Below are 12,298 nucleotides of genomic sequence, written 5' to 3' on the forward strand. Positions count from 1 at the left end.
TATCCATGAGGTTTTCTCCATACAGTAATTTTAAAACACTTGTATTTTGAAAAGAATATCAAATATATATTTCTAATATGTACATAAACTGTTTATGAAGTGATTAATTTTTCGAAACCTTTAATTTTTTCACCCATAGCATTACTCATGTGACATAACTTTTTGTAATTGTTTAATTGGAATTTTTTATTTGACCTGAAAACTACTTTGATGATAGCGTTACAGGTGAGTTTTTCGAAAACATATAGCGCGTCTATCGTACCAACTAACTAGAGGCTATCAAGAGCCTGTGTTGCTCACCTGATTCTACTTGGGATTTTGAAATAATTTTGAAAAATGGAAAAATAACAGATACTTATAATGATGTTCGAGGCCAAATTTGGTTTAATATTGCTATGTTTGCATTCATTCCATTCAGCGGTTCTTTAAAAGAAGACATTTGTAGGTATTTTCTAAGGGTCCTATATTAAATTAATTTCACTCGCTGGCGGCCATCTTGGATCATGGATCGAATACAAAGTAACAACACTTGGTCAGCATCTCATAAAGAAAATTCATGCCATGTTTGGTTTCATTCCATTCAGTAGTTCTCTAAAAGAAGACATTTGTATGTATTTCCCATTGGATCCTATGTTAAACTCAGTCCCCGCTAGCTGCCATCTTGGATAATGGATCAACTACAAAGTAACAACACTTGGTCAGCATCTCATTAGGAACATTCATGCTATGTTTGGTTTCATTCCATTCAGTGGTTCTCTAGAAGAAGTTCAAAATTTGAAAAGTTATCGACGACGACGGACGACAGACGACGAACGCCAAGTGATAAGAAAAGCTTACTTGGCCCTTCGGGCCAGGTGAGCTAAAAAGCTTGGGTCATTTTAAAAGTTTTTATATATACTCGTTTAATAGATTATATTCACTTCCGTTTTTTGCTATTCCATCGTTACTTTTTTTTCGATTTCGAGTTTGAATATCTTATTGGTATTTTGTCTTCTTTTCTTCAAACATGACATTAAAATACTGGTTGTTTTTATCTGACGTTGAGTCTTAAACCAAATGTGTTTACTAACATTATGTGAATAGAACTATTCAATTATCATGCATGTCATACCTAAGTTATCATTTTCAACATAAAATGTTTTAATATTTTTCAAATTGCTAGCGTTAAACTAATTACAATAAAACAATAAATTCCAACCATGCCCCCCATGGAACTATTTGACCGACAGCAGCTACAGGCCACAGGGTTGGAGTATTTTAGAAATACCGCAGAAGTTATGACGTAGCGTTTGATCTATAATTGTATATAAGCTTGATTAAAGGACGTATTTTAAACATTTAGAACACATATGAAGTAAAATATAAACAGTATGGTTGATTTTTTGCTTTTTATTTAATGATAGTTTATTTAGCCAAACATTTAGATTGTTATCTCTTGTTAACTATATAATAAAACACTCACAGACTCGATAAGTATTGTTAAAGATACAAGTATAATAGTGAAATAAATATCGAAATAAAAGGGTTCCAAAATTAGACGCTAATTATTGTTAAAGATACAAGTATAATAGTGAGATAAAAATCGAAATAAAAGGGTTCCAAAATTAGACGCTTTTGTCGCCTCAACACCTAAGTGAACCATCTGTTTGTGTAAAGTCTACCAACCACGTCAAGGTCGCAGACCGTCTGGCGGGTTATTTTTATATATATATATATATATATTTAGATTTCTTCCTGTATTAGACAATTTTAGAGTACATAAAAGGGGTTTGTGGTTATTTAAATATATAAAAATGTTGAAAAAATAAACACACAAAGCGACATTTCATCTTGTAATTCATTTACACTGAAACAAAATTCAAATTCATATTTTAAAATTGAAATGAAATCTGAAGAGCTTTCTATTCTTCGTAATCGTCAAGGCCCTGTTGACTTGCCAATGTATAAGAATACATCTTGTTTCCTTGGAAATGATATTGTTCAGTGCAACGAAGAATTTGTTCAACACAAACCCATTCTCTACCACGAATCTGTTTTTCTTTGAAAAAACAAATTAAATCCTAAATTTAGTCCAGTGAATAGAACTGGGGTCGTGTTGGAACTTTTTTTACAACCGTAGTTATCGGGTTGGCGGCTTTGATTGATCTGATGTCATATGTATGTGTGTTAGTATGCTGACTCTTTTGACAATTGGAAGGCGTAACAGGATAGCTGTCTTTTCTAGTTGCAAGTCTACCACGTAACTTGTACAAATCGTGATGCATGACTTATTTTTTGCTTTTTTGGTTTTAAAAATTAGCAACACAGATAAAGGTCTAAATATCTTAGTATCTTAGTTGTGATAGCGACGCCACTTATGCAGATGAGGAATTCAGCAGCTTTAACACAGACTTTCCCTATTCCAACGATATTTGGTGTAGTCTCCTAAGCCGTGAGAGCATGAGCTGCTGATAGAATTCGGAAACATGTCCCATAACCTAACCGTAGGGGAGACAGCACATTTACAGCTTCATTCCTGAAATGTTTTCATTAAAGGCGCTAGATGCATATTAACAGAAGGGGGCTATATCCTGATTCCCTGAAGACATATTATCATGAAATGTATCATAGCACATAAGAAGTGCGTCCGAAATAATATCTGGTATGTTTATTAGAGGATCTGTTAAACAAAACCATACAAAATATTGATACTCATAGCGACAACATTGCCTCAGATGTAAGAGTAAGAGCTCTAACAGCTGTGTTGAATTGTTTTCCGGAAAGCATTAGTTCTATGGTACATGCTACGTAAACTCTAAAATCTAAAGTAGATCTGCCAGACCCCCAGAGTTTCAATAGACGCAATACAGTATGCTACGGTTTGGGACCCTCCAAAACGAATGATATGACTCTGGAATTCAAAAGGTTTAGACCATTTGATCTGCTGTGTAATGGCATATAACTGTTGGTCAAAGGTGTGAACTGAAAATTGCTGGCCGGCTTTCATACACATATCAACACACCTTTGCATGGTAGTATATAAAGAAGCTGTATCGCTTGGTTTGGAGTTTTTCTCCTTTTTTATCTCTTCGAACGTTTTGCGGAATTAACGTAAAATCTACCATCGTGGTAGCCACAATTTTTTCCGTTCCTTTGTTAATTATCATGACATTTTTAAAACCTACTTAACAAACGAACAGATGTGACGAGAGAAATAATCAAAGTGATGGAAATCACTCAAGGAACGATTGGAAGAGTATTTTGAATAATTTCAAATCATTTTTAGGTATGGTGTGGACAAAAAGAACATTAATATGATTAATAAAGGACTATTGCTGACAATTACATAAACTGCAGATTTTTATGAGGAAAAACACTTTTCCAGCAGATAAAATAAGCTTTATGTGAATCAAATTGAATGATAGGCGGTCACTTAATCTGCACAACAATATCATTGAATTGCAGTTTATTACTTAACAAAATAATGTTCCCTGTTAACTATAAATTAACTGTAAACAAAACTTTGAATTTTGGAGAAAAAAAAAAGACTTTTCTACCTCAGGAATAGATTACCTTAGATCTATTTGGCAATGCTTTTATGAATTTTTGGTACTCAATGCTCTTCAACTTCGTACTTTATTTTGATTAAACATTTATTTTTTGATTCGAGTGTCACTGATGAGTCTTTTGTAGACGAAACGCACGTCTGGCGTAAATATAAAATTCTAATTCTGGTATCTATGATGAGTTTATTTACATGTTTCACATTGTACATTTTACCTTTAGAAACAAAACAAAATTGCTCATTATAGATTCTTCCATTGAAATAAAGTTTATCAATTATCCTTAAAGCTTGTATTAGACACCATACCAAACTATAGACTTGAAGCTAAGAACTTTATTGTGTCAAAATAATATTCTTGAAATGTTGTCTTGGGGCATTTTGTATTAGTGGAAACATAGGTATGCTTTGTTTCTCCTCTGAGAATTGCTTACTGATTTTTAACAAGATGAAAGTTGTAGGGTGTATTTCAATCAATTTATAATTTAAATATTGTTCAGCAAAGGGCAATAAAAATATACATTTCAACATTAACAAATTAAAAAAAAAAAAGATTTTATTGAAATGAAGATTCCTTTTTGATTTCAAATATAAATATACACTTCTTCTATTTATTAAAATGACTAAAATTGTTAACAGACATTTGATGGGACATAAACTAAATAAAATTCAGTTTGTTCTAATTAAGATTGTTTTCTTTTTTTCACTGATAAAAAATAAGTAATCTAAATCATGTAAATGGTTGACTAATTACAGATGATTATTGTAGATTTATCAAGTAAATTATTGGCCTTACTTTTATCTATTTAAATCAGATATCAGATTTAGTTTTGTATTTATTTTTAATTTTTTGGGGGGTGGGGAAGATCTGATTATTTATCATTTATCTTTCAGACACAATTTACAGAATTAATTATGTAGTGTAGATCAATAGGGATAGGATATTAATCTATCATCTCTCTATATATATCAAACATTTAATATATAAATTTGTGGTCAAATATGCATGTATTGAGATGTATATTGAAAAGGTCAGTAGAATTATGTAAGACTGGGATTGATTAGTTCATATAATTATGTGGTCAATATAATTGGCATTTAAGGAAGTGGGGTATTGTTAGTAAGTCCCCACTTTGTATCTGATTGTTTAGTGATCATGGCAGTTGTCAATTATGCTAGTATTGTATCATTTCTTAACCATCTAATCAGAATGTTAAAAACATGCACATCAACACATACTTGAATAAACTGCTCCAAAACAAAATTCCCAAATTTTTCACTTTTTATGTGCCTATGTGCACAGACATGGGAATTATAGGGAAATATATTTCAGTGTGTATACATATCATAGATGTAGAAGCTAACCTGTGCTAATTGCTAGGGAGGCTGGTGCCTTAGAAAAGATTTAAAACTAGTTATAATCCTTCTAAAAACGGCTATTACTTAATGGAGATTACTTCTCGATGTTTATTAGAGCTGGTGTAAATTAATTTTTCAGATGTTTTATTTCGGTTTTGTGAAGTCAGTTTTTCACCTTTTTTGTCTATGATATAGATTTCGTTGATCTCCATCTTTCTAAAATCTAATTTAATGACCCGTTGGCATATTCATATTGTAATACGTATACTCGCCTATCGTTCTGATATATTAATTGATCATGCAATTTTGACAGACACTAAATGAAGACCTATAGGAAAAGCATACATCGATAACTTGTATTACAAGGGTTCTTTATTATCATGTTAACCACAAAGTGGATCATTGAAATGAATGCAAAAGTATATTCTCCGGCTTTATTTATTCTATTTATTGCACAAAAGTGTCATCAATTGTTTGCTTATCTCTTCTGAAACCACTTTCTTTCAACTACTCTACAGCTTTCCCTTAACTGAAATAAAATGATAATTGAATTGATATGATATCTGTAGTTTCTTGAATCTATAATGTTAAGGTTATAATCGAAACAATGCAAGTATATATTTCTCAAAGTTTTCTATGTCAATTTTTGCATTATAACGTTTGCATGATATAATCAACAAAAATATTTCATTGAGTGAAAACCATTTCACTGTTAATTTATATTTACCTCTGATGTTTATTTGTTCACTGTTAATTTATATTTACCTCTGATGTTTATTATTGCCGAGTTATTTTCTACTAATATTTTTCTGATGTTTATTTTTATCGAACGTACCATTAACGAAATCAACATAGAATCAAAGAGCATGTGGAAAATAAGTGAGCTGACGGACGATGCTCTAGATCGATGTTTGATTTTTGTACTATATATTTCTTCCATGTGTTTGTATATACCAGTTTAACGTTGTAATGACAGTTTTAAAAAGTGTTTTTGCATTATTGTTTGTCTTTCAAAATCTATTAACACTGTATGATGTCCACTTTTGTTCATGTTTGATCATCTTTTCTTTCATTCCAAGTTTTCCGGCGCACTTCCGGCTGCTGTTCGGTAGCCGAATTAGTTAGAAGAGTTCACGTGGTAAAAGTTAACGTGTACAGAAAAGCTATCTGGGAATAAGAGTACGGAAAGACATTAGCAGTACTTTTTTTTAAGTTTTTGATAAGATATTTGATTTTCATTTAAAATAAACTCTGTAACACGATGTCAGTAGTTTTACTGTGATGCATACCTTAACATCATGTAAGAAGATTGATTTGTTTCGTTTGTGTGGAGTTTTCTTTACCAAGTTTACTATCATTTAATCCGTTCAAAGTGAAATTAACTGCTTCCAATTGAAAGTGTGAGCGCAAATCTAAATTGATTGATTTACTGATTCTGGTGTTTAACAACACTTTCAATGATGATGATGGATGTCTGTTTAACATCAAGCGGTGAATTTAATATACAGACCAAATTCAGGACAATAACGTTACGTGATATTTAATATTAATTCGTATCATGCTTCGTACTAGACCGACACGTTGAGCCAGATTATAGCATGCTAGTTTTTGAGAAAACAGTCAGCAAAAAGGAACCCTACCCGGACACAGTACTTTGACTTCGAAATGAACAGTCTTTTTTTCTTTTTCATTGATGTTGCGTGCTTAGTGGAGGAGTAGCACGTTTTAAAGTCGTTTGATTGACCCGGTCGGGGTTAGAACACGGGACCTCGTGTACCCAAGGCAAACACGCAACTACAAAACCATCGTGCCATATATGGAGCAGGAACTACTCTTCCATAGCATCGTATTTCGCCCAAGTTTAATGGTTGGGTTCGTGTTGCTCAGTTTGTTGTTGTTTATGAAGTGTTTTGTTATTGTTGAATGTATTTTCCTTGTTCTAATTTTTAGCCACGCTGGTTCTTTTTTTTTAATTAATTGTTTGGAACGGTCCCTTGATATCTTTCTAAAATTTTCGGTATTTCACAATTTGACTTCCTGTTGTGTTTTGCATATAATCATACACATGAGAACAAATAAATAACCGATGCTACTTCTGGGTAGTTCCGTCACAACATAGAAGCAAAATACAGCCCGAGTGTGGGCTTTGTTCATTGTCGAAGGCCATACAGTAACATCCAGTTGTTAATATCTGTGCCATTTGGTCTCTTGTAAAGAGTTGTCTCATTGGCAATCATAGCACATCTACTTTTTTTATTTCTAGCATGATAATGATTTAGTATAAAAAAAGAATGTAAACTGTCATTGTGCTGATATTTGCTTAATCATGTTTACGTAAAGAATTGGATGGGGTTTACAGAAAATAATTGGTCAAATCTATAGAAATCAGTACAAATTTTGTTTTTAAAAAGAGAAACTTAGAGCAAAATTAAAGCATAGAGTAGTGTTTAAGGTGGTACCTAACACTACAGGGAGAAAACTCTGTAAAATCAGCAGAACGTTTTAATGACGTGGTGTTGTTAAAGAAATGTTAAGCTTCTCAATGATCAAAATAAGTTTTTGTCAAACTGCTATATAACCAGTGTAATTTTTCTGATTAAACGGTTGGTTCAAATTTTTTGAAATTTTTATATTTTTGTCAGAGAGTCAAAGTAAATACTTTGTCAAAATTGTAAGAAAATTAAACGAGCCAAATTAATTTTAGCTCAGGTGTTGGGTACCACCTTAAATATAAAGAATTCTCGAGTCAGCTCTATCATATACATTTACCTTTTCGGTCAAAACATGAGCTTAAACATTATAATCCATAACTTACAGCCTTATCAAAGCAGTACTTCAATCCTTTCTGTGTAAGTGCACTTGTTTCACAATATGGCAGTCTGTGATCACTGGCAAAAGTCTCTGCCTCCTCTTTAGTTATACATGTGTCTGTACCTGAATCTCTTAAATCTGAAATATGCTTAATGAATGCAACCCATGTCAACATACTTCGTTAATCATCTCTATCAATCCTAAATCTCTTAAATAACCAGACTAAAAATTGACTATTATCCGCAATAAGGGGGAAATATAGACGTTATCAACGGAAAAAAAATTGCGGTCCGAGAAAAGTAACATAAAATATGTTAAAAAAAAGAAAAAAGAAAGACGAACTATGATCAGACTAAAACCACGTAACTGGACAGAAATCTTAAGATTGAGCAACATGAACCTCAAAAAATATCTTATATATTATAAAATATCTATAAAAAAAGGTCTGAACTCAAGTGCTGTTTGAGGCTAAGATGATGTAATGCTGACACATTTTGACGGGAATGAGCTGGTATTAATCAATGGAAACCACGAGACATTGAATGTATAGTATTGTAATACACAATGTAGTATAGAATCTGAGTTTTTTTTATCATCATTTTTAATGAACTATATGTCATTCTTGAACAAATACCGGTGCCAATCACTCGTTGTGAATCTATGGTCCGTACGAATTCCTTAATTACAAAGAAAAAGCATAAAACTGTTTACATTTAATATTGCCGGTATAATAGAGGTGTGCTGAAGAATTATTACCTGTTTTACAACCAACTAACACTTTAGCTACATTTGGTAGATGGTTCTTTATTTCCGGTATCCATCTCTTTTCTATGTTTTCCAAGGTTGATCTGTCGTTGATAGAGAAACACAGTAGAACGACATCTGTCTGTGGATACGACAAAGGTCTTAATCTATCATAATCCTCCTGCAATGTAAAACCTATAAGCTTCTTAACTCTCATATTTCTCCTGAAATGTTAAACCGATAAAGGTCTTAAATTTGCATTATCTACGAGACATAAATACAATTAGAATACTATTTTTTTTTTCAATCATAAATAAAAGTGTAAAAGTGAAATGATAATTCGCTTTCATCAGCAAGTTTATTTAAATTTTGTCAAAATAAGTTAAGAAAAATTGCCGATGAATTATTCATTTGTCAGTGAATAATTCGACCTCACTGAATCCGCATTTATGTGACCTTCAATTTAACCCCTTATCTAGAGATGGGTTACGCATGAAAGCTATTAAAACAAAAGAAAGGCCAACATTGAAAGTGAAACAAGGGTAAACCATTTGATTGACTAATTCGATCCACAAAAACTCATTCCTATACAGGAAAAAACGATCATTAGCATATATTTTTTACCTATGATATGAAATCAAACAGACCTTGATAAATCCAATGGCACGAGTTAGCTATCTATTTATATCTAGATTTATGTTTATACCGGATTATGTGACCGTCGGCAGTCTTAGAAGGTCACCTCGATGGTTTATTAGATGGCGTCTAAACTAAAACACAGACGAAATGCTGATACATATTATCGAGCCCATGCCCTGTATTTTTTTGTTTTCACTTCAATTTACGTTTATCAAAACGACACAAATAAAAGTAGAATAGCGAATAATAGCGTGTTAAAATATAAACAATAGGGAATGGTGTAAAAATTTTAAAATAAAAAGTATAGCCTAATAATTAACGTCAAAAGAAATAAAGACCCCGACAATGCAGAACCTCACAAAGACTAAATGTACTAGAACAAACAGAAATATAGTGTATCTCTACAGTACTGTTACCTGTCCAGCAGTATCCCAAAGTCCTAAACCATATGGTTTTCCGTCCACCATTACATTTGCAGTATAGTTGTCAAACACGGTGGGGACATATTCACCTGGGAAAGCGTTTGTAGTGTAAGAAATCAGAAGACATGTTTTACCAACACCGCTGTCTCCGGTAACAATCAATTTCTTATTCTCCATGTCAACCAAGGCAATACTAAAATAAAACGGTGGTTATGAAGTGAAAATATCTCAGTTCTGGTTTCTGTATATAAATAAGATTGAGGTTATTTTCATATTCACAATTTCTTTGAACACGATGTCACATGACAGTCAACATTAGAGTTCGCTGGTTTGACCCCGCAGTCAAATATTGACGGAATAGAAAAATCTTGTATCCCTAACGGATCTCTTTTTTTACCTGTCTGCGCATGTAGCGTTTTGTCACCAGTTTAGTCGTTTTTCTTGTTGGTTATATTTTTATTTGTCTTTCGTCGATTTGTGAAGTTGCCCTATGACATCTTTGTTATGGTTTTTTTTTTTTTACATTATTTTAACACTTTGAAGACATCATTTTCTGACAAAATGCCGGCTAAAATAATAAAATTAAACTTAAGTCTCGTTCAATTTCTTATTTTTCTAAACTAAACAAAAATAATAGAAATATATCATATACAAAATTTTAGTAATGACTTTCTCCAGAGAAAAAACTCGTAAACCTACAAAATGAACCACTGAAATAACTTGGTTCTTTTTTTAAAACTGCCAACTAAAAGTTTCATACAAAAACAATGCATATATATATCACAGCATTCAAAAAGTGAGCAAAAAAAGAAATGAGATCCTGGATCATTCTGATCATGAGTTTTTATCACCTGAGATCACCCCAGTTGTTTGTGGGGTTCGTGTTGTTTATTCTTTAGTTTTCTATGTTGTGTCGTGTGTGTACTATTACTTGTCTGTTTGTCGTTTCATTCTCAGCCATGGCGTTGTTAGTTTATTTTCGATCTTTCGTTTGAATGTCCCTCTGTTATCTTTCGCCCCTTTTTTTAGATTAAGGACTAAAATAATAGCGCTACAGACAGGTGACATTTAATAGAAATAAAAAGATGTGATATGAGTGCCAATGACAAAACTCTCCATCCAAGTCACATTGTGTACAAAGTAAACAATTACAGATATTTATTTTGAACAGTGTTTTTGTTTTAGTTTTTTTTTTTGTTTAAGTAGACTGTACATGTATTTATATATACTGTCACTCCATTGATCGTGTATTGAGCTTATTTGTGCACGACGACGTTTGCATGTGAAATAGCAAGTTAAAAAAATATAAAAAATTGACATATTTATGCAATAATTATTGATGCAAAACATTGAAATATTTTATATCTATTTTTATGGTGATTATGGCATATACAATTAAGGTGCATCATAAAAATAAAAAAACCGTGTTCCATTAATCTTTTACTTGTTGTTTACAACCGTTCTAAACTAATAGAGAAATAAGAAAAACTGCAATGCAAACTGATGATCAGAGTGGCCCGTACCTCGAATGAACAGAGATATGGGGTATGAATACGTCAATTAGACAAAATGACCCAAATACAACTAGACGACAATATACAGTTCTTAACAATAGGATTAACATCAATAAAAAATGTCAAGCTTTATAAACAATGTATCAATTTTGTAAAAATTGAGAAATTAAATAAAAAAGAAACCATCACAAATGTTCCCTCACTCTTTTCAAGTTGTCAAAACAAGATGAGATGTCGACAGATGAAGTCAAGCACAAACACATGGCAGAGAGAAAATCATTAGGTTTGATTGAATATTGTTTAAGTAATCGGAAATAGAAGGCGCTTCTAAAAAAAATCCACAAATGAAACATTAAAACCGTGTGTCACAGGGCTCAGTACTTGGGCCCTAATTATTTCTTGTTTATACATTACAAAGCAGATGCAATTCAATGTTTAGTTATAGACTTTTTGCAGATGATAGTTTATTTATGTATTATTTTATTTTTTTCGAATAATATGCTTTAGATATAGAGAGGAAATTAAATATGGATCTATCTATAATACTAAAATAACGAGGTCCAAATTATCAGCCTTCATAACGTAAAACAAAATAATAATTACACCACTCCAGACCCTTTTTTTCCACAAAATTAATATTGCCAATAATTAACAAGTTCCGGGTCGAATTCGATACCGATACCGATACCAATAGTATATTCACCTGTTACCTATTACCTTATCTGTACGTTCTGCATCTGACAGGCACATCACCAAACGGAGTATTTAGGATTTTGCTATATACACGGGTTGACACTACTAAATTCATTCATTGTCAAATTGTTCCCTATTGTACTATTTCAATCAGTAAGACTTTCTAAGATAACAATACGAATACTAAAAATCTGGACTTAAAATAAGGCGTATAGGTACAGTTTTCAAATTGTTATAAGCGGACATGACGTAAAACAGCGAATCAAAGAATTCACCTTTATTTAAAACTAATATAATAGGACAATGCTGTTGATTAAAAAAATACCCCATTCCAGGACCTGTTGTTTTCCAAATAATAAATATTACCAATAATTGATCAGTTCCAGGTCGACGGGTTCAAAGAGAAAGATTTGAAAACAGAGAAAATTGTGTATGTTATTATCGGCAGCAGTCCTTTTGCGCCAATTACTGTTTTTCAGGGGTATCATTTGCGCCAAATTTTGTTTTCCAAATGTATCAATTGCGCCAATATTCGGAACTCATTTGCACCAATTTGCCTGTACACATATCGATCA

At 32.2% G+C, this 12,298-nt stretch overlaps 1 protein-coding gene across 1 annotated transcript; it reads right to left on the reverse strand.

The window, feature by feature from the left end:
• Nucleotides 1–5,320: 5,320 nt before the first annotated feature.
• On the reverse strand, nucleotides 5,321–9,709 carry LOC143055116 (ras-related C3 botulinum toxin substrate 1-like). The gene is made up of 4 exons (XM_076228258.1): nucleotides 9,511–9,709; nucleotides 8,468–8,636; nucleotides 7,716–7,849; nucleotides 5,321–5,429 (listed from the first exon to the last, which is right to left on the reverse strand). The coding sequence occupies exons 1-4, from the start codon at nucleotides 9,691–9,693 to the stop codon at nucleotides 5,379–5,381; spliced, it is 537 nt and encodes a 178-aa protein (XP_076084373.1). The 5' UTR covers nucleotides 9,694–9,709; the 3' UTR covers nucleotides 5,321–5,378.
• Between the last annotated feature and the right edge of the window lie 2,589 nt (nucleotides 9,710–12,298).

The sequence above is a fragment of the Mytilus galloprovincialis genome, chromosome 12 (assembly GCF_965363235.1).
Source record: "Mytilus galloprovincialis chromosome 12, xbMytGall1.hap1.1, whole genome shotgun sequence".
NCBI classification, from domain to species: domain Eukaryota; kingdom Metazoa; phylum Mollusca; class Bivalvia; order Mytilida; family Mytilidae; genus Mytilus; species Mytilus galloprovincialis.

Coding starts and splice junctions, on each gene's coding strand:
- LOC143055116 (XM_076228258.1), bottom strand. CDS start 9,693: ATGGAGAATAAGAAATTGATTGTTACCGGAGACAGCGGTGTTGGTAAA. Junction 8,637..9,510: donor TTTGGGATACTGCTGGACAG/GTAACAGTACTG, acceptor TTTACATTGCAG/GAGGATTATGATAGATTAAG. Junction 5,430..7,715: donor AGTACTGCTTTGATAAGGCT/GTAAGTTATGGA, acceptor ATTTTATTTCAG/TTAAGGGAAAGCTGTAGAGT.